We start from the raw sequence: 23757 nt of genomic DNA, 5'->3' as shown, positions 1-23757 counted from the left end.
GTGATCTGATTTTCAGCATAGAGATGACTTGACATACTTCGATCTTGCTCCCACTGCTACAATATCTAAATATAGGCCATACTCCATTCAAGGAACTAAAACCCAATTGTTTTTCCAATGTCTTTATGAGATCTTTGGTCAACGTTCCTTTGAAATCCTTCCAGCGAACCACTTCTGCCATAACAATCTGAACAAGTCTGATTGACTGCAATTATGAGGCGAACTTGGAGACTCACAGCTTTAAACATTTAAATGCTCATGAATGAGGCAATTCTTTGTCACTTCTTGATGGAAATACTGAGCTTTTTTGGTTAAAGAATAGAAGGTTTTCAAAGAGCACAGTTAATGTGAGTTAGCACACTAAAGATATCAATAGACTGTAAAAGGAATATTAAGTCTGTCTCTCTCACAACACAGGCAGAAGATCTTGAATATTTATGAAGTCCTTAAACAATGCAAGAACTGAAGATATTTTTCTAAAATCTCCTTAAAGACTACAAGTTCTTCTCTTGTCATCTGTTCTACCACTGCTTACATAAAAAGCTAAGTAGGTTTCTTCCAATCACTGGCTGTGGATAGCAGGCAGATTAAATAAGTTTATAAAAACATGCAAAAAGTGATCACCACTTATTTTTATATTATTGCAATCCTCTTATAACATCGGGGCTCTTTGCAGAGCCCACATTTCAAGCAGAAAAGATAACTGAATGGAGTTCTGCAAATAAGAGCTGAATGGGCAGGTGCAACCTCATCCCCTGCCTCTTTAAAAATGAGACCAGTCCTTTGGGCACAGGCATGACCAAGCTTGGCTCAAGCATTGCCATGCTGAAGAGCAAGAAGCAGAATCCTGCAGGGCTACAATTTAGAACAAACAGCATCACCCAACGGCAGAAATTCAAATCTGCAGATGACTGTCACTATACTTTCTGGCTCCTCCCAAAGACATGAAAGAAAACAGGAGAAATGGAAAAAAATCCTAATAAAATCAAATGCTTGGTCTTTCTCCGAAGACTAGGTGCTCTGATATGGCCTCACCTCCTTCAACAGGAGTTTTAGAAAACAATTAATGGCTGGAGCTGTGTCAGAGGAGGTTTAGGTTGGATATTAGTAAAATATTTTTCCCCCAGAGGGTGGTGGGGCACTGAACAGGCTCCCCAGGGCAGCATTCACACCCCCAAGGCTGCCAGAGCTCCAGGAGTTTTTGGACAATGCTCTCAGGCACAGGGTGGGGTTGCTGGGGTGCCTGCGCAGGGCCAGGAGTTGGTCTGGATGATACTTGTGGGTCCCTTCTACCTCAGGAGATTCTATTCTATGATTCTAATTTTCAGGGGTGGTAAGAGAATTCAGACTGGTTCAGGGGCACACAGGCAGAGAGAACTGAAGGTTGACAGCTGGTTTTTGATAAGGCAAAGCTGGGCTGAAGCCTGCACAACATCACACCTCTACTGAACCTGATAATGGCTGTCATAGGGGAGGGAGTCAATAACTGAACCCCACTGTGGTGAAACTGAAACTGGTAGCATATTGTGAGGTTCTGTCTTGCTCAGTGCTTCTCTGATTTTGGTGGGAAAGTTAGTATCAGGATTCAGTGGCATGTGCTCAGCATCCAGCTTGCTGATCACTGGGAAGGGCTCTTCCACCACCCCTTGCACAAGCCTTCACTCAAAGTCTCCTTGGTGTCCTCCTCGACCTGAATGCAGCACAGTGTGCCACTAAAACCAAGTTACTGCAGTAAATTCACCACAAAATGTAGTCTTTCACACGTCCTGCTTCATTATTTCCTCCATGAAACTATTTTATTCCAAAATGTGAACTGAGCAACATTAGAAGCAGTGATGGCCAAATCTCAACACTTCAAAGAAAATCATCTTTTTTTTTGTTTGTTTCTGCTGGTTCCTATAAACTCCAGGATTGTCATAAAAATACAAGCTGAGAAACTTTAATATCTCACAGTAACCAAAACTGAGTCACTTCTCAGGAAACAGAAGAAAAGATGAATGATTCCTGTGCCTCTCAAGGTAATTAACAGCAAACACAACCTCTTTTAAGTGGAAAGAGGAGAAAGTTGTAAATCAAAAGAGTTGCATTCAACACTCACAGCATTATAACATCAGCCCATTGTGAAGTCTGGTGCAGCTTTAAAAAACCCCCAAAACCCAATAAACAAAACACCCTGAAGAGATTGTATGCAGGATGGCAATTCAGAGAAGATGGGGGAACTCAGTTCATGTTGAGGTTAGAACAATGAAAAACAACATAGAAAACTGATGACACTTCTTGTTGTAGTACTGGAAAATATGTCACTTGTATCTGACACCAGCAAAAGTGGGAAGAATTTGGATTAACAGCTCAGATCTGAGCCAGAGAAAGAATATTCGGAAAGGTAGATATTCTTCCACACATGGGGATCCTGCTTCCAGCAATCTATACCACTGGCAAACCCCAGGAACCTCAGATAACTCCCTTCCTGCAATACAGGGTACATTAGATCTTCTGAACCTCTTTCAAAAAAATATTACCTTAACCACATCAGAAGGTGTTATTTTAGTAAGTTTTTCTAACATTGTGTACTCCAAACAAATTCAGTTCTTCACCACCTAGTGAACTAGCAAGAAATGTTTTTAGTTGATACGGAGCTGTTCACTTAACTGAGTATGATACAGGGAACAACAAAAAATCTGCGAATATCTCAGAATATTTCTCAAGCTACTAGAATTTTAATAACCCACGCCCTACAGACTCATTTGAAACCAAGCTGAAGAAAGGAAAGAGCAACAGTATAAAACCCTTTCATAAATACCAAGCTTAATTCATGTTTGAAGTAGTTACCACAAGTAAGGTAGCTACTACTCAGCCCACTGGACCAGGAAAGGAGTTGCAGAAACCTCTTGAGAACTCTTCCATATAAAGGTCAATTACCTTATTTTTAGATTTTTGTCTAGGAAAATGAATATTTTACATCTTCAATAGTCACATTAAATAGCAATGCTACAGATGCAGTTTCAACACTTAGGTAAGTGCTGAAAAGGGTCTGGAAATGGCTTTTTGACACTGGTGTGCCAAATTTTCCTTTAAAAAGAGCCGGAGTCCTGTACTGTACCACTATGACGATAAGATTCAACACCAAAGAGGGTTCAAAAAAACCCACCAACACTCAGAGTCAAAAGGAAGCCAAGAAGCCTACAAGTTGGTACTGACTGTTTGGAAATGCATACAGAGCCAGCTTGTTTTAATTTGGAACGTGCTAGTCATCTTACTCTTTTCTATCTTCCCCTCCACTATAAATCAAAGCAATTAATTTCATTTCTAGAGCAATCCAATATCTTAATGTAAAATACTATCAACTTCACAACAATAACCTTTCCCCCAGAATCTCTAACACCAAAATACCCAAGTTCTGTTCTTCCTATTGGCAAATGTATGTTGCAATGAAATCATTCTTTACAGACATATTCACATTGTCAGAAGCCAACAGAGTTTACATTTATGTTTATTCAAGGTTTGGTCAAAGTTTCAGCCTGTGATTCATGAGAACACATTAACATACAGATTGATCCTTATGCCCCTTTACCTGTTTGATGGTAATTTTGGCAACCCTCTGCATGAAGCAGGCCAATAATAGACTAAAGAGAAGTATGTCAGCCTTCTCCTAATCACTGAGGATATCCAGACAGCTGATACGTGAAGGTGTGTCTATGTAGTGTGACATATAAATAGCAAATGGAAGCTGTTTAGACAAAACAAAAAAATAGTTTACGCACTACTAAAATTACGAGGAAACTTTGTCCATACCTAAGTGTATCTCAGTTCCTTGCAAGAGAAAACTTTCCATACTTTGTACGATCAAGGTTTCAAGTGAAATTGGCCAAACCAAGCAAGTTACAATGGATCAGCTGTATCAGCTGTCAACAGCTGGAGGAGCAGAAGAGGGAATAGGAGCAGGGCAAGAGGGAACATTAACTTGTTGCTGCTAAAGGGGCAGCAAAACAGAATAAAGTTTTGTATTATTTCCTAAGGACAAATGAGTCACATTGTTACAAAAATAATCCATCGCTTTACAAACAATACTGCACTATGCATTCATCTCTGACCTCAAGGCAAAAACTTCACACCAACCCTTTATTACTCATATTGTCCTGCCCCTTAGAGAGTGCCTGATTCTCTTTTGTTTACCAGTCTCTATGCTTTGATGGAAATCTTAGCACTTCATTAAGGATTCATGATTTCAACAGAGCTGAAGGCTAACATAAAAACAACATGGGACCAGGACTTGAGACAGTTCCCTTATATGTCCCAACAGATACTCTGAAACACTCCTGAGCCACAGACGCTCTGCTACTTGGTGTATTTCTGTATTAGTTAAGTAGAGCCCCCATCTCCACAGCAAAACCCCAGCTTTTAAAAGGACTTCTGTCAGAAGGTCCACTTTCAGCTTTCCTGCTGACTTTCACAAGTGCTATACCCAGACAAAACTCACCAGTTATAGAGCTCAGTCCTGCAACACCCTGAATGTTTTGTCCTTATCTAGCAAAGCATTAAAACATACAGAGAGCTACATGAGAACTGCCCCACCCAACCAGCAGAACCATGCAGAATTTTGCATAGGTGTGCAGGAGCTCCACTTCAGAGCATCCAGGTCCAAAAGGCTCCCTCTTTTGTTCAACTGTAAACCAAGAATCCTTCTTCAATTTCAGGGTTCTTTTTAACATTAGGAAAATATAATAATCACAATGACGTAGGTTTCTAATTAAGAAATCCAAGAGCTTTACTTCTGCCCCCACCGCCTCTCAACAGCATATGCAGTTAAATGTGGGATGATCTTCATTGCAAGTAATTTCAAATCCTCCTATGCCAGGAAGAATGTAATTATTTTCAAAAAGTTACACTAATCCCAAAGAAGAATAACAGATAAGCTCCTGGAGTTTTTCTAAAAACCTTAGGAGAGGAAGAGCCATTTGCTAAATAATTTAGTGTAGGGAAAGGTTAAGGGGAATGGCTTCAAACCAAAAGAGGGTAAGTTTAGATTAGGTATTGTGAAGGCATTCTTCCCTGTGAGGGTGGTGAGGCCCTGGCACAGGTTGCCCAGAGAAGCTGTGGCTGCCCATCCCTGGAAGTGTTCCAGGCCAGGTTGGACAGGGCTTGGAGCAACCTGGGACAGTGGAAGGTGTCCCTGCCCATGGCAGGGGTGAAACAAGATGGTCTTTGAGGTGCCTTCCACCCCAAACCAATCTGTCATTCTGCAAAAACAAAGCATGTGTCTTTAATTTGAGTTTTTCTATTTTAAAATCACCACAGCAAGATGATTAAGTTGAGGAGCTGGGTGGTCACAGTTTGATCTATGGATGTTAGCACCTTTTGCTAAGTGGATTCATTGCACATCTTGCCCCGTGAAAAAAAGGAATGGAAAACTGAATTCCAAACAATCTTGTTCGTATTTTCAGGCAGAACAGTCTTCAAATTAGGAAGCCAGTCTCATATAAAATAATTTGGCTTAGATATAAATATATATAGATATATATAAAATCTAAGTTAAACACAACAAACAGTATCCAGATGTTTTACTTGCTGCTTTTATTAAGATCAATTTTAACAGTAGAAGCTTTTTTCTTTACCCTTTTCTCCCAGAAGACTTCCTTTTCTCATCTCTGCATTCATAAAACCCAGTATTACAGCATTAGAGAAAGCACTACTGCCACCTCAAATAAATACAGGCACATGAAAAAAATTATCCCTCATAAATTGTTCATCTCTTTAGAGTGACTCTACCTAGGTAAGAAGGTGCCAGTACCAAAGGCAACTACGTATTTAATTTTTTCCCCCTATATGAACAACAGAACAGCTTTACCAAAGAAACACAGATTCCAAGATTAGGACGTTGGGTTCATTGGCATCTATAGTACCTAAAATATCCTTGGCAGCTTTAGGGACAGGAAATAGGGTTGTGCAGAGCAGCACTAGGTGTCACAATAAGGCAGAGATCAGTCATCTCCCCTTCCATGTATATGATTCTTGTAAAGGAATACAGAAATAAGAGTGCAAATTAACTGCTGTGACCTATTTTGTATTCATTTCATTTCTACAATAAAGAATTTTGTCCTCTATAATTCATTCATTAGGTTTCTTTTGTAAGTTTTACTCTTTATTAAACAGTTCTACTATACTAAAACAGCAGAATGAGCTAAATGAATCCATCATTTCATAGCTCTGAAAGTGAGACTGGAAAAGAAGTATCTAAAGCCTCCTCCCAAGAAACCAGTATCAATACTATCTGGATGATAAAAGTGAGGTGTTTAGAAGGCAAGTCTAACAAGATGACATGAATATGGAGGAATTTTCACTTTTTCCTTCTGCTGGCTTCATTCATCACCTACCGGCCAAAACCTCCACTCCTTGCTCAGCCTGAGAACCCGCCTCATTCCTTCCAGTGTATTTAATAAAAACATACAATACATCTTTGTGAAGGAGACATAACACAACACAAGACAGAGGACTGCCCCACATGTATGACAGTAACTCTTGACAGCTCTTCCTCCTACACAGAAGGAAAAAAGAAAGGAACTGCACATCTGTCACCTTGGCAGGTCCAACACAGAGCGAGCTCACCCCTTGGCATCCCAAGTACAGCACTTTTACTTGTTGTTCTCTCCTCTTCAAGAGCGAATGCAACTCAGGATATGAAGGGACCCAGTGCTGGTCAGTCCAAAGGGAATGTTTTATCTTAAAAATACCAACCCATCCAGCCCTGCAAAACACGCAAAGGGGGAGCAAGCCCGGCAAGACCCATGCTAGTAACTGCTTACAGGTCTGCCCACTCCCTTGAATCTTAAGAACCTATCACAACAGCGGAAGGAAAGATGAAAAGAATGCATTCCTAATGCTAACAGAGTACAAGCTAAAGAATGCATTCTAAAAGCAAAGACTGATTTTAAAGTGAAGAAGCAATAAAGTGCTAGTAGGATATCTCTCTGTTCCAAAGCATTACAAGATTTTTCCCCACTGCCAACAAACCAGTGCACTAATCCCCTGCAATTATTGTTCCTCTAGCAGGTGGAGACCATGAACAGAGATGGAAAAGCAGCCTTTGCAGAGCAATTATAATCCTTCGATAGTCTGTGGCTTTAGCTCTGTTACCAAGACCCCGTGCAGTTGACCTGCCCCACTGAACTTGGAGAAACACACACTGCAGGAGACACAGGCTGGCTCAGGACCCACACCCAAGAGGACAAGTAGCCTGGGTGTCGCTTGACTCAGGAAAGAGCTCCTGGAGGCTGTCATCCAACTCTGTTCCATGCTGAGCTTGGCCCAAGTCACCATTCAAGCCCCAGGTCTTTGGGGACTGCTTTTGTTTCCAGAACAAGTCAGGCAAACCAACATCAAGCACTAAGGTTATATTACAGATTTGTAGAATAAAATCACAGAATTACCTGGGTTGGAATAGACCTTAGAGATGATGATAATGTTCCAAGGCCCCTGCCACGGGCAGGGACATCTTCCACTATACCAGGTTGCTCCAAGCCCTGTCCAGTCTGGCCTTGGCCACTTCCAGGGATGGAGCATTCACAACTTCTCTGGGAAACATGTGCCAGGGCCTCACTATCCTCACAGCCAAGAATTTCTTCCTAATTTCTCACCTAAACCTACTCGCTGTCAGTTTGAAGCCATTCCCCCTTGACCTCTCCCTGTCACCATGGTTCCTGATAAAGAGTTCCTCCCTGACTTCCCTGTAGGCCTCCTTGAGATGATGGAAGGCTGCTATGAAGTCTCCACACAACCTTCTCATCCAATTATATATTCTTCCCTATATATATAGTCCCTATTACAAAAATAGGGGCTATATTTTTCTATTATTTATTATCAGCAGTGTGCTATTACTCCATTTACCAATGCATTAGCATTGTTACTGGGGAAAGAGCTCTACTGGGACTGGAAATTATGGAAAAATATTAGAGAAAAGAAGTATGAAAACCTCTGTTCATTCAAGAGCCTGAATTCTAGGAGTGCTGTTGGAGAGCCCTTGGTAAGGCTGTTTCCAGGCTTTTCCTGCTGAGCAGCCTTCTCCTGCAAGGCGTCCAGGAGCTGTCCATCCAGGACATCAGCCCATTCTGGCTGTCCCAAGAGAAAGCCCCTCCCCCAGCCCATGCCTACAGTTCCCACTGTAAGCCACACGAGAGCAGCAGCCACTGGCAAAGCCCAAGGTCTCTCACACACACTGGTCACTTGGCTTGTTACATAAACCCCACAGTCTACCCTTTTTACATTGCTTTTGATTGAATACAGACAGCAAACTCTGTGCAAACCCAATAACAGATATAAAATCAGACCTATACTGTGAGATACAAGTCTGAAGAGAGGTGGGAACCCAGTCCTAAATCTGAGCCATGCACCACTTTGAACAACTAACTCTTATCTCGAAACTCTTCTATCTGTGCAATCATAGCAGCTGCTAGTCCCATCCTCACAAGAATGCTTTTATGTATGAAAACTGCCTTACAAATGGCAAGTGCATGTATTTGAACCAATTTAAATACATGAAATAAACTAGAGATGCAAACAGGATATGACACAATTGGCATTTCTGAAGTTTCAATGGCACTTAAATAATGTTCCATGACATCACACACAAGAATCTAAATAATTTTCAAGACCGCATAAGGCAATAATATTTTTGGGCAGTTTATAGCAAATTAATACCCAACTTCCATTTAAAACATTAAGCCTGCATGCTTAATTGCTCCAGGGGTCTTTGAAAATCCCAGCAAGAAAGACAATAAGCTCTAAATCAACCCTTTCAAAATGATAGCAACCCCCTCCCCTCCACTATCATTAGGTATTCCACAAAAATGTATTTCACTTCCACAAACATATATTACATCATAATGGGTCAGAGACACAGCTAAGCAAGAGTGATTAATAGTATTCATAATACTTTTCAGACATACTAAAAACTTTGATTACAAACTCTTAATATGAATGGGGAAGTGGAAGATCATTCCCATACTACTAAAATTTGTCAAAGACACTTTTGGAAGTGTTTTTCTTGCTGAAACTAAGTTAGTCTAACAAATCCTGCAGGAAAGCCACATCTTTTATCACGCAAAGAAAAAAATTTTAATATTTAAAGCTTGCTGTTATTTCCTCTTTTTTCCCACTGTGGAACCAAAACTTATTTTCTATATAAGAATTATAAGACAAGAGGTTTCAAGTGATTTGATAAAGGCAGACCTGCATTTTTAAAGTTATATGAAAAAGGGAGAAAAAGCATTAGAGACTAATTCAAAGATTTAAAATTAAGTTCATGCAACAATTCACATCCATTTCCCTTTAAAGTGAAATTGAAATTTAGTTTGAGAATTTTCTTTTACAAAGAAAGTGCAAAAGTGAAAACCACAAAGGAATTAGGCACTGGCTTGCATTCTACAGGGCTGAAACAAAAGGTAGGCAAACATTACATTGTTATTAGAAAGTCAGCATAATTCTGATAGTAATTCAAAGATACCAAAAAAAATTGCTTCCTTTACACAATCAATTTTACAATTTACAAATCAATTTCTAGACCAACAATATATTCCATCAGTTACCTTACAGTCAAGCATCTGTTTACACATCAGAGTTCTGACAGAAAAATGTATAAGCTCACCTTGTCTTGGTTTTCCTTATTCTTGTAACACAGATTTCCAATCAAACGAATGAGATGAGATTTGAAACCCACGGCTGGATGTGAAATTTCTTCCTGCCCTGCCACAGCATGTGTGGCAGTGAAAATATTTACAGCCTGTTTCCCAGCAAGGTGAGTTAATCTCAGGGTATCTAAAGAAAACATTTCAATGTATTACTGTGAGAAAATTAGTCTCACTTGGCACAGAACTTTACTATTAATTTTTGAGTTCAAAGCTAAGCAGTATGATTTCAGATATTCAGCATCATGTCAAAGAACTTTGAAAGTTTACTCCATTGTGTGATTTGTGCTAATATAACCAACCACAAAAGACCAGCCCAATGTCAGAAGGCATTTTTGTGTACTTTTTACACCCTTACATAGTTCAGACATGAAAGCTGAAGGCTGCTGCTATCGATCTCCACCTAAAGAGTCAAAATTTGTAGGCTGTTGAGAATTTTGGCACCATAAATATATTACTAAAACCAAGATTTTTAGAAAACTTCCTGTAGTTTGAATTTGTCACAGCAATGCACACTAACCACAGAATCACTTTTTCCTGTCTTCTTCGGCCTGTTCCTGGCACTGTAGCATGACAAGAAATTTCAAGTACATAGAATTACAGAATAGTCTGGGTTAGAAAGGACTTTAAAGATCATCTCGTCTTGACCCCTCTGCCACAGGCAGGGACACCTTCCACTATCTCAGGTTGCTCCAAGCCCTGTCCAACCTGATCTTGAACACTTCCAGGGATGGGGCAGCCACAGCTTTTCTAGGCAACCTGTGCCAGGGCCTCACCACCCTCACAATCTAACCCTACTCTCTAGCAGTTTGAAGCCATTCCTCTTGTCCTGTCACAGCAGGCCCTTGTCAATAGCCTCCCTCCATCTTTCCCATAGGCTCCCTTCAGGTACTGGAAGGCCACAATTTGTTCTCCCTGAAGCTTCTCTTCTCCTGGCTCAACAATCCCAATTGTCTCAGCCTTTCCTCACAGCAGAGCTGCTCCATCCCTCTGATGAACTTTAAGTTTCCTTAACACACACACATGCACAAAATAAATCCTGTTGTTAGTCATCTTACTGTAAGTCATAAATCTAGGAACCCGTCACCAAAAATAGAGGTTTTGTTGCCTTTTAAGTTATTCTTTTGTTGCTGCTGGAGGTATTTTCTTTATTTGGTTATTTGCTTGTTTGGGCTTTTTTACAGGAACGACCCTCCAAACATCTCAAAAGAGTCACCATGAACAGCTGTTTCAGCCTTTTTATTTTTTAATTTTTACCTATTTTTCTTAAAAATACACAAACTTTTATAGTTTTTTCACAATATGGTGGCGTACCTCAGTTTCAAATTTCTAAGATTTAAAAAAGCACAGGTCATGGTATGTACCCCCCTCCTTCCTCCCTGAGCATCTCTGGAACATCTTGGCATAATTTTCTTTGTGTACAGTCCTTCCCTTGCTGTTTCTTAGCTTCTTTAAAGCTGACCTTTAAAAGTCACTGAATTTGGTTAATAACATTCAAACTGCATTTACATTTCAGAAATTTGGGAAACAGAAGGGAATAGGCATGGAGGAAAAGTCCTTTTTCTACTTCTTGAAGAAATTCTTCCACGCATTCAGCCAATGGAAGAACATAGGAAGCAGCTGTCCCTTGCACCACTCTTTCCGTAAGAAAAGAGCATTGCTGGTACTTGAACCGAGGCTCTGTTGGGCAACACAGGCCAACAGAAAAAGTGGGGAAGCAGAAAATTTCCAGGAACAAATCAAATATTTGAAAATGCAGATTAACTCCATCTCCTATTTATTTATCTTATTCAAAGGTCAGAATTATAATTACCACCAGTTGTGAAAAACATGTTTTCATTCACAGAGCACCAACAGTTAAGCCTTGTGGTTGATCACTCACCTATAGCTGTTTCAAGCAAACCAGGGAATGCCTGCAGATGTTCCAGCTGGCCATTGTTTGAGGTCATTTCACAAAGAACATCGAGAAGACGAATTGTCACCAGTGCTTCCTGGAATGAAAACTGTATTTCTGAAAATGGCTTATGAAGGATATCAAAAAAATATAAACCCCGAAGTGTAAACAGGGAACAGGAACTCTCAGCTCCTCAGGTTTTGTGCAGGTCTTCCAAACTGCCAAGACTAAATTTATATAAAATTAGGGCAACTTTCTAAAATAACAATGATGTATTAGATTGCAATAATTTCTTTTCTACAGTTAGTGTTATAGCTGCCCGAAAAATCATGGGGAAACCAAAACAGAGCCATAAGGGATAAAATTTTAACAAAAACACAGTAGCTTCCAAAAGCAGAAATACAGAAAATTACTAGCTGAGAAAATTATTTCTGTATAAATGTTTTCTTTGAGTTTATTCAGTCGGAGTGTTCCACTTTAAAGACACAAACACCGCCTGCAAGACACCAATTTGTTATCCGCAGGAATTCTGTAAAGTTCTGTGGTCAAACGAACTCTGGCTGTGAGAATTTACATTATTCTTGGGTAAATAGGACAGCGATCAGAGATGCAGCATTTTGGTTAGGTAAAAGGCACACAATTTCATTTGCATACTATTTATTCAGCCAAAGAACTATTTTTTTCTCACAGAATATGTTGGTCCTGCTTATAATGACAATCAGGCACTTACAGAAAATACCTTAAGAGCACATGACAAAATCTGGAACACCACATATTGCTCAAGAGCCAGGCTGTGACTGCAAGATGATCCCACTCACGGTGTGGTACATAAACTGCAAGTAGCCATGAAAAGGCTCAGACTTTGGTCACAGTAACTATTCCTGCCCTGTCTGGTTCAGGAAAAAAAAAGGTTTACTTACCAACAGTGTAATATTTTGGATCCGTATAATCAACACAATGTAATTCAAATCATCAACTATAGTGTTCAGTAATTAAGTAGTACAATTATATTCATTTGTTGCTCCTTGAAAACATCAAATTGCTACAGGGTCCAGGTACTAAAGCTGTATTTTCATTTTTTGACCCGTACAGGTGTAGGAAAGAGCAAGTCTTGCCCTGAATTATTCAATAAGCTGCTTTCATCAGCACACAGGCAGACTCTAAATACATCGGCCATTATCCTGTTACAAAGTAAGAATACCCCAACTGTATTTCAGAGACAGTAAACAGCTTTTTACAATTTTTAAGAGGAACAGATTATTTAAAAACCATAAAAGAACTCCCAAATTCTCATGTATTTTGAACTTGCTAAGTTCAAAAAATTCCTCCTTCCCTGCTGCTAACTTTCCAACTCGGGTTTTTTTTTTTCCCTCTACCTGTACAAAAGAAAGGCAGTAAATGAAAATACTTCCTTTTGAAGTTCAAAACCCAAAACAGTTTGAACTCTGAAAGACAACTTGATATGGATATAAGAAAAGTAAATAAGGAAATAACTGACGACTTTTTAAATAAACATATTTTGAGCGAGATGCAAAAAATATGTTCCTTATAAAGAGATGCACTAAGTCCAGGGAATGGTTTTATTTTTCAAGTATGGTTGAAAGTTAGTGCAAGCAAAGTGATGCTCAAGTCAGGCTTCGAATGGAAATACTATTTTAAACATTGGTTTAAGCACTGCAAAAGCATATGATTAGCTTCTCATGGGTTTAAGATGCAAGCTACAAGACCTGATGTTCCTTACAGAAACAAAGCAGTGTCTACGAATAACAAATTAAACAGTGGATGGGACACCCATACAACATCCTGGAAGTCAGGCCAGTCCAAGGACTGCTCTCAAAAGTTTTCAAATGTGGCCTCAGAGTTCTGGAGTCTAAGGCAGCTTACTACTACTGACATGGCCTGAGCAAGGCACTTGGCTCGTGGGCCACAGAAAAGGCCAGGCAAAACCTAGCTGAGTATCACAGATGTTGCCTAAAGCATTTTTAATGACAGATTCCACATGCACAACTGCATTTTTTGCAGCTAAGTAAAACTGCTACACAAAACCTAAAATATTTATACAATTGCAGAGAAATTGGTGCAATTCTTTATAATTACTTGTAAGAAAATAAATAGTTTTATGAATTTAGGCTGGCATTTCTCTTTTCCCATGGCAAGCATATGTTGTGAACAAACGTATACACAGACATGCATGTACACATATTGCCCTCCATTTATTCACCTATTACGACTTAAATTTTTTGTTCATTCAATGAGCCCCATTTTCCCACCAGTGATACTCAACTTATCATACATCTTGTTTATGTCAGAGAAGAATAAGAAGTCAGTGTCAAGCAGGGCAAGTTATGCAGTAATACTCAGAATACTGCTGTCCCAGCACCTTCTGGTTGGACAGAGATCTCCTTCTGGTGGGTGCAAACAAAAGGGGGTTTTTTCCATGAACTGAAACCACAGAAAGTGGTTTGGAAAGTAACCACAAAGCATAAAAAAACAAAAAAGGAGGTCAGAGGAAAAAAAGTAAAGATGGAATTGTTTCAATGTACGTCCTCTCACTTCCAAGTTAGTACCTTTTCCAGAAGGAGTCAATTAAGTTATCTGACATAACTTAGACTAAACAGTTGGGGCAGTGGGGGGAGGCTGTGTTTCTTGGACAGGTAAGAAGAGATTGTGTGCTTGTTGGTTTGTGTTTTGGTTTTATTAACACATCCAACCACCACCACCCCTTAAAGCGATTTACAGTATTTTTTCATAACACCACTCAACATACTTTTAAAATTCTCATGTCTATTTAAACAAAAAAAAAACCAAAACAGCAAGTACAACACTTTTTAAGACTATCAAATAAAAGCATTTAAGATACATGGTTTTTTACTTTGATAATAAATTATTTATGACACTTCTTCTCTAGAGTTTCTAGAAATTAAACTATTGCACATTAATTTTGTATTAATAATAAAATTATTCTGACTACATGCATATTACTGCTTCCCATCTATGAACAGAATAAATGTTTTTATTTTGATTTATATTTGAATCATAGGATCATCATAGAATCACAAAATATCCTGAGCTGAAAGGTAGCCGCAATGATGTGGCTTTCACCACATCCAGCTCACCAAGTCCAACTCTTAAGTGAACGGCCCATATGGGGGGGTCAAACCCACAACCTTGGTGCTCTCAGCACCATGCTCTGACCAACTGAGCTCATCTCAGGGTCATGGTCTGAGTTGGAAGGGACCTTAAAGCCCATCCAGGGCCTTGGGCAGGGACACCTCCCACTATCACAGGTTGCTCCATGCCCTGTCCAGTCTGGCCTTGGACACTTTCAGGGATGGAGCATCCACAGCTTCTCTGGACAACCTGTGCCAGAGCCTCACCACCTCACAGGGAAGAATTTCTTCCTAACATATAATCTATCTTTACTCTCTGTCAGTGTGAAGCCACCTTGTCCTGTCACTACATGTCCTTCTAAATTTGAATAAATTACAGTTCACAATTCAAATAAATTATAGAAGTGATCCTCAGTAAGATAATAAAATATCCAAATATGTGATGAGTTTAACATTTTTAAAATTTTGAAATATTTAACAATGCAGCAGACTTATTTCAAAGTACAATATCCTTTGCCATCCTCAAACTAAAAGCAAAAGTTGGCTGCTGCCCTACAGACTCTACAGTGTGCTCTGCCACTGCTTTCCCGACATAAACTGGAAAGATACTGTTATGTATGCCCCCTTGGGCAACAGTGGCAGTGAGGATTCATCACTTCAAATTCTAGTACTTAAATGGTTATCAGTCATACCTCATCTTCTGCATCTGCTGCAGCAGTTAACTTGAGCACAGCTCCACAGTTCTCTTGGAAACAGACTGCAAGGAATTCAGCATGTCTAACAAACACATTCATTTCTTCACTGATAACTGAGTTCTTGTCACTTACTTTCACCATCATCAGCTCCAACAAAGTAACTCTGGAGACAGAAAACAACTTGTTAGTCAGATTCCCTGAGCCACATAGAATTATCAGTAGAATAAGCAGTAGTTTAAAATTATACAAAAAATTATCATGCTAGTAACAGAGGATTTTTAAAAATTAACAAGTCTCATGAATATTGGCAATCAGTTTCTGTCTGCTGGTTTTTTTCTGTACAGAATTAATTTAATTCGTCATTCAGTTAATACAATCTGGCCAGACAGTCATTTTTCTCAATATTTTTCTCAAGTCTATTTCAATTCATAATTTCTTATGTCCTAACAAAACATTACTGAGATTGCATATTCCCTATGTCTAAAATTTCCAGTAAACCAGCTCTTAAAAGCTGTTGTTAAGCATAGCAAAATAAGCACAGACTATTTGACAGCTTCTGTTTGAAAAACACCGGTTTTCACAGCCCTGGACTTGCTCACAGCCCTTACACTAACTCTCCCCCACAACCCCAAAGCAATTCTGAGCACAAAGAGGGAAAATAAACATTGATGTGCATACTCTGTTCTTTACAGTCATTTTATAACTGTTACTAGACGGACTAAGCAAATCCAAGTTAATCACTCATGTACCCAGTCAGAGATATTGGATGTATTAAGCTGGCAAGTAAGTAGATACATAATGAAGCTGCTGTATGAAATCTACTTGGGTTCGGTTTTTTAACAGCTTTAATTTAATTTTATTTCCAATGTCCTTTTATGTTGTCAGGGCAAACTGGAAGTATTTTGTGGAAGTAGGACTTGGACATGGCAGAGGCCCTCCTACAGCTCCCTGCTCCAGTCCAGCGCACAGGGACTGGTGAAGTCTCACTGTCATTCTCTCAACTTGAAAGGACACTGTTTATTGAATGAATTCAAAAGCCGGCTCAGGCTTTTCTTTCACTGAAATATTTGAAATTCAAATGGAAGGACGGACATTTAAACATGTGGAATAGTTCAAATGCTTTTTCTTTTACATTTACCAAGCAGCTTGTCAGAAGAGGAAGCGAAATATCCTTTTCTATGGAAAAAGCTCAGTCACTGCTTTTTTAACCTCCAAGAACCCACCTCTATTAATCACAAAACAGCTACTTAGTCCTTGCTAAACTCAATTCTCAATGTCATTAATACAGCTGCATTAAACTATTATCTGAAGGAGGACAAAAAGCTTTTTCAACATGGCAGCACATGCTGCCGGCACATTCGGCTAAGGGCAGACTCTGGACAGGAGGCTGGAGCAGCCTCTCTCAGGCTCTGCTCGCATTCTGTTTGTTCTGCAGGTTACAGCTGGGTGCACCCTGCCCATCTCCAAATGAGCAGAGTCCAGCTCCCCAACACCCTGCACTGACCAAAGGCTTTCCCATTTGGCATCCCACATAAAACCTAAGCCCACAGATCTGTCATTCACCCCCAACACAGAGCTAGACTTGACATATCAGTTTTCACCAAGTTTAGAGTCTTTCAAGCATATGCTCAGCTAAGAATACAGGCTGGTCACAGACTTGATGAACACAGAATTATTCCAATACTGCAATGGGATGACCCTGGCCAGATGCTAGGCACCCACCAAAGCCACTCTCTCACATCCCTCCCCTGCCCCATTAGCTGGACAGGGGAGAGAAAACTTCACGAAGGGTTCATGGGTTTAGATAAAGGCCATGAGAGATCACTCATCAAATACTCTCATGGGCAAAACAGGCTCGAAATTAGATATATAACTTAAATTTATTACTAACAAAATCAGAGCAGAATAATGAGAAGTAAAATAAAACCTTAAAAACACCTTCCTCCCACTCCTCCATCTGTCCCAGCTTTACCTCCTACCCCAGCAGCACAAGGAGACAGGGAATGGGAGTTACGGTCAGTTCATCACCCGCTGTTTCTCCTGCTACTCAGGGAAAGGAGTCATCCCCTGCTGCACCATGGGGTCCCTCCCACAGGAGACAGTTCTCCATGAACTTCTCCAGCGTGAGTCCATCTCACGAGCAACAGATCCCTGCAAGCTGCTGCAATGTGAGTTCATCCTGTGGATGAAAGTCCCCTTCAAACTGCTGCAGTGTGGCTCACCCTACAGACTGCTCCAGAAGGGGCCCCTCTCTCCTCAGGCCTCCCACGGGGTCACAGCCGCCTCTCAGGCATCCCCCTGCTCTGGCATGGGTCTCCTCCACAGGCTGCATCCCCATGGATCTCCATGGGCTGCAGGGGCACAGCTGCCTCACCATGGGCTGCACCATGGGCTGCAGAGGAATCCCAGTTTTGGTGCCTGGAACACCTCCTCCTTCTTCACTGACCTCGGTGCCTGCAGAGTTGTTTCTCTCACATTCTCACCCCACTCTTCTCTGGCCACAATTACAACTGCACAATGACCTTTAGTTTTCCTTTCTTGTTAAATATGCTATCACAGAGTCGTTACCACCATTTCTAATTGGCCCAGCCTTGACCAGTGGCACGTCCATCTTTGGAGCTGCCAGGGATTGGCTCTGCCGGACATGGAGGAAGCTTCCAGCAGCTTCTCACAGAAGCCATCCCTGTAACCCCCCCACTACCAAAGCCTGGCCATGCAAACCCAAAACAGATACTATCTTCTGCTTGACAGGATTCTAGTCAGCGCTTCTTGCACCAAAAATCCAAATAATAAATGTTTAAAACTGACAAGCAATCCTTTTGTAAACAAACTGGAGAGTCACCACACTTCCATAAATCCTATTAAATAGATTAGATGGCTGCCAATGGGGAAATCTTCTGGAACTACTCTTCCCCTTGCAATATGAATGAATGTCTTTTTCAACAACTGTATTCCTTCCAGAGAAACAGGAGTGATATTAAAACACCACCTGAATGTAATTTCTTTTGAAGTTTTCTGGTCTCTTTAGGCATTCAAGTCAAATTGTCTTCCTGAGTTTTCTTCCAGGCACAGTCATTCAGGACATGCCTATCTTCCCCTGAATTTCAAGCAAGTCTTGCCATTCAGCTAATAGTTTCCTGAGAGCAATGTGCTTTGTTCTGGTGCAAGTTCCCTTACATTCCTTTCTTCTATTGTTTCTCTCAGTTTTCTTCCAAAACTCACCCTAATTTTTCCAAGTTAGTTCTCCCAGACAATGCAATTTGCCCATTTCTTTTAAATGATCTCACAATTGTTCAGCCATTCAAATGACAGCGTTTCTTCCTACTTGTTTGCCCTGCAGCTAAATACAACAAATATGACAACTGCTAGTACCAGTTGAATTTTTGTAACACTCAGTTCAATATCTCAAATATGTGTATTATATTTACAATTACACTTCTGTTTGGAAATAATCATGCCATGTCATCTTTCTTTTCTTTAGGCACCACTGAGGAAGACCTTTTGTGAATCTCTTCCAGTTTTTTTATCCCCAGCCAAATTTAAACCAGCTCTTCCTGAAGCTGACTAAATTGGCATAAACTTAGAACAACCACTATAAGGTATTTGCAGTCATCAGTAAAACAAACTTCTGTCTCCTACAGCCTGCAAATAAACCACAGAACTCAAGGGCAATTTAAATCTGAAAGCTCATTATTACACAATAAAATGCTGCCTCACTAAGCCTAAAACTAGTAGTGTAAAATTCTATTGATTTTCTTAGCATCGAACAAGTGTTTTCATCAAGTGTGCTTTGTTTATAACCTCTTAGCAAGTGCCAGACACTTGGGACATTCTTCCTCTGTGACTTAGGCTTCTGCTTCCTGAAACACTTCCCTGACAGCAATGGTTCCATGAGACAAATTAGGCCCTTCCTCAAAACTTTGACTTCTTTCATCTTCAAACAATACTTGCAAGAATCATATTAAATGAAAACTGGCAAATTTGTGAGCAACTGTAGTTCAGTGCTACCTTCAGTTACTTTGTGTCTGTGAGCACTGCCAGGAACAAAACTGTCCCAAGTGCTGACACTGGCAGCCCTGTAGTTGAGCATTAGCGAGAAGTGGTGCTGCTTACAGGACTTGAGTGCCCATTTCCTGGCAGGCAATTCCATCAATGGCTGCATCCTTCACCAAGGACACTCCACCTGACAAGACTAAAATCAAACCTAGAGATGCAAGTACTTGAGCATCTTAAAAATACGTGAAGCTCTTCAGCTGCACTTTTTCATGCTGTGAATCAAAGCAAAACCCCTTCTTAAAAGGGACAACAACAGATGTACTCACTTTTGAAGATTTTATAATGTAATAAATACAATCAAGGCATGAACTTTCAGTGTCCATGTTCAAGGCGAACTTGGATGAACGCAAACCAGGCTTTTTCTAATTACTTCTGCCAAATACCTGCACACATGTGCAGGGACATCTCAAATCTGGCAAAGAATTCAAGAACCTACACTCTTTTAGCTCAATGGTCATATCCTTCTGCAATAATCCCTTCAAGAGAACCAGCAGGCAAGCAGGCATTGTCACAACACCATGCACTTCTCCAGGCCAGAATACCACTAAAAATCTGATCACATTAACACAGGATTTATTTCAGGCCATTTGCACACTCAGACACACAACACATTATATTTGTTTGGAAATGAAAGAGAAAGTTGTCCAGAAGTCAGGAATTTCATTTTAATTGAAAATTCAAATTCCTGATCAACTTGTACAAGGACTGCTTCAAGGCAGGCACCATGGCCACTGTAACACAAATGCACTGGATTTCAACTACAGAAAATACTTTGAATAGTGCAAATACTGTGAATAGTGTGAATAACTGTGGTTACTGAGCCACGTACACTCTGGGTATCCCAGGCAACTGCCAGCTTTGGGAGTCACCACTAATGGGTATATTTGCAAACCTCCTCAGCACAGCTCATTTCATTTCAGCAAATACATTTAAACTACCTGTATTTAATGTGCATGATAGAGAATACTGTAACTGAGGGCTACGAAATATTCATGAGCTCCAGTTGCCTTCCCCAGAAGCCTCAATACCACATCTATCCATTCTTCATTTATAGGACTTGGTCAGCCTCACTGGACACCCAACACAGCAATGTTTGCAGTGAAGACTCCTCATCTCATTTTGAAACAATGAATTCCCTGTGCTTTGGGGTTTATGGCTACCTTTTTCTCCAGCTCATGACAGTCAAAATGTTTTTATCTGAATTGGATTTGTCTCTTCATGTATCTCATAAGAATGCATTCTTAAATACACTAACACTGCCTAGGAAGATGCCAAGGCAGGGTTTTCTTCCATAGCTCAGATGGAAAAAGATTATTTCTACAGCACTTCCATATGTTTGTCAGTAAATTAAGCAGTGTCAAATTCATAACACACTGTACTGCAATTATGTCTCTGAAAAACTTAATGGAGCTTCCTTGACTGGCAGAACTCATGGGATTGATAATAAATTCAGCAGATATGCTCTAACTAGTGATCCCACCTGTAATCATCTATATCATGCCTACACCAAAAGCCTTTGAGGTGAGGAATCCGATCACCATCTATAGTATGCTGCGACCTTTCTAAAACTGATTACACCTGCTGCTTTAAGTACAACTGAACATCCTAACCCAGCCCTGGCTATCCTCAAAGGCATTATGAAAACATGCAAACTGTCATTATGATATTCCCCAAAAGAATTCAGTCTAGCTCATTCACTTAAAACCGTTATGCAGCACCTACCTCCTGGTACATTAAGCACATAGCTCGGATTTGCTCCCATTTGGTCATCCTGAATTATGGAGGAAAACAGTATTTCCCTCCTTACCATTCCATTCCCATCCCATCTCATTCCTATATAATAATGATATTTTATTTACGGTGCAAACCCAATGCATATTCTTTCATTGTCTGACATCCCTTTAGTTTTTTTATAATCTCTGATCAGTGTCTGATCCCTTGCCTGTGGTAACACTGGAAACAACACAAAACACAGAAAAAAACGCATTAAGGCATTGTTTTGTTTAGTGCTTTGCCTTTCACCTGCAAAAACTACAGAAGAACTTGCACCTGCCCTGGGGGGATGCGGAACAAAGTAGGCATGTTAAACACATAAATGAGACCATAAAATCTTCAAGCAGTTGGAGGAGCTGTAGAATTCTAGCAGTGTTTCCCCAAATTTGATTGTCTTAACAAAATATCTTTTTTATTCTTCTTCAATTCTCTATTAAAGCAATGAGCATTTTTCCATTAAAGCAGTGGCCATTTGCCATCAATTCAGTACACATTTACTCAAACACTTGAAGGAAAACTATCAATACTTCTTCAAGGTGAAGGTTTGTTGAAGCTTTTCAACAGTGGAAATATTAAATATTAAGTAGTCATGGGCATCTGCTCATCTGTGGTTTGTAGGTTCTGCTAACCAGTACGAGACACACTTCCATCTTTCATAAAGGCTTCCCCTTAATTTCTTGAAATAACAGAAGTATGAAGAGCTGAGGATATTTCTAATTGAGCTGTAAAACTCTGCAGGGTGTGGTGCTCTTATGAAATCAAGACCCAGGCATGAAATCCTGTCCTTTTTTTGTGTGAAGTATTTCTTTACTGAGTAATGGCGCCAACCTGGATTCTGCAACCCTACATAAATCACTGCCAGTTGTGGCTAAGCTGTAATGTTAACCAACCAATTTAAAACCATTACTGACATAGAAACATGTATTTAGAGATTTTGTGCCAACTATGAAACCATGCGGTTTTTCAATCATGTGAACAGGATACTCTATATGGAATGCTAAATACTAAAAGCCGCATTGGTTTTGGGGTTACCTTTCTTGATTGCTCAGTTTGGCATAGAGGGCTTTTACCAGCTCTGGACATTTCAGCAAATGCTCTGTAAAAATCAGGAACCTGAAGGAAAAGAAAAAGAAAGTCTTACTGGTGCTGTAAAAGCAGTATCCACAACTAACTCCAAAGTTAGTTCTACTTGTAGATGAACATGTGTTGCGGTTTTGGTCCTACTTGCTAATAGATACAAATCGTCACAAAATAATTGCACACTGTCCTGCAGTTTTTTTCCTAACAGAGCGACGACCATTACTCATCAATTCAGCACACTTTTACTCACATGTCTGAAGGAAAGCTGGCTGGAGTATTAGGCCAGTTAGATACAGCACAATTCAAACAATAAAATGCTCATCCACTGTTTACGCATCTAAGCAAAAAGCCAAAATTTAAGATTGAAAATTATTATGCTATTCATCACAACACCATTAGTAAGCCCAAACAGTCAAAAAAGTACCCAAATAATATATTAATTTTTCTTTAAAAAAGGCAATCTAACAAAGCATCAAAGCAAATGGGAAGTTCTTTGTCAGATGCAAGGCAGCAAAGTCCTTTTCTCAGCTTCAAAAACATACCCTCCTTGTGTAATAAGAGACCTAAGCTGAGAACCAGTTCTAAGTCCTTGTTTTACAAGGCAGGTAGATATGGAATCATAGTATCTCATGGGCTGGAAGGGACCCACAAAGATCATCCAGTTCAACTCCCAGCCCTGCACAAGATACCCCCAACTTTAACACAAGGATCTTGCCAGTTGAAATACAGTGAAGTATATTTTGTAATAAATTATCAAGCTTTTTTCTTCCTTTCACCACCTTCCCTTTCTCACACCATATTCAGAGTTTCTGTCTGGAATACAAAAAGACCAACAAATGACCAGAAGTCGACAAACCGGCCACTGGTTCCCTCTTTCTCTTCACCAAAGTGTTGTGAGGTATCTATGATACCAACCTTCCTCAAAAAAGAGTCTCTTTCAAAAACAATCTATCCAAAACTGGCAACGGCTCGTTCTTTCTTCTTAATACTTCTCTGGAAAATATGGTTAGCCTGGTCTTGTGCTAATGCTAGTATTTACACCGTTTGCTTTCCCAAGCACCATCCACAGCAGTCCACAGCAGGTGACGGTCATTTAATTTCAACCCAAAGTCATACTCCCAGCATTATGGGAAAAAAACAAAGTAGGTAAAAGTATTTAGCTCTTGAAATCACATCCCTAGGAGCACTAGCAGTGATATTTATGCTGCACAGGTACACACAAATGAAACAATGCATTTTGAAAGTAGCTTATCTAGGCTACAATAATTACAAGTCAAGTCTCAGAGTATCCTCTGAGCTGATGAAGCTACAGAGGAAGAGCAGCTAAAATAATATTAAAACCAAGCAATTTCAATATTTCCTCCACCTCCTCCCTAGTTTTCCCTTTGCTGACAGCCTTTATTTTGCATAGCTGTAATCCATTACATAGCTAATAAGAAGATCACAATGAAGCCTTCCAGCTGCAACAAAGT

At 40.0% G+C, this 23757-nt stretch overlaps 1 protein-coding gene across 4 annotated transcripts in view; it reads right to left on the bottom strand.

Annotated features, from left to right (window-relative positions):
- Window positions 1–23757, bottom strand: part of ATXN10 (ataxin 10) — a 96890-nt gene that overhangs the window by 36548 nt on the left and 36585 nt on the right. For 3 of the 4 annotated variants that reach the window (XM_042050688.1, XM_042050691.1, XM_042050689.1), the window contains 4 exons: window positions 22238–22318; window positions 15374–15539; window positions 11560–11668; window positions 9638–9807 (listed from right to left, as the gene is read on the bottom strand). In XM_042050688.1, coding sequence (XP_041906622.1) covers window positions 9638–9807; window positions 11560–11668; window positions 15374–15539; window positions 22238–22318 — 526 coding nt within the window. The remainder of the gene's footprint in view (window positions 1–9637; window positions 9808–11559; window positions 11669–15373; window positions 15540–22237; window positions 22319–23757) is intronic. The other variant, XM_042050690.1, reaches the window with a different exon arrangement.

The sequence above is a fragment of the Corvus kubaryi genome, unplaced genomic scaffold, assembly GCF_017639235.1.
Source record: "Corvus kubaryi isolate FWS band 111438036 unplaced genomic scaffold, C.kubaryi_AGA036_p1.0 74, whole genome shotgun sequence".
NCBI lineage: Eukaryota > Metazoa > Chordata > Aves > Passeriformes > Corvidae > Corvus > Corvus kubaryi.
The sequence above is the reverse complement of the archived record's forward strand: the minus strand, read 5'-3'. Positions and strand labels throughout refer to the sequence as shown.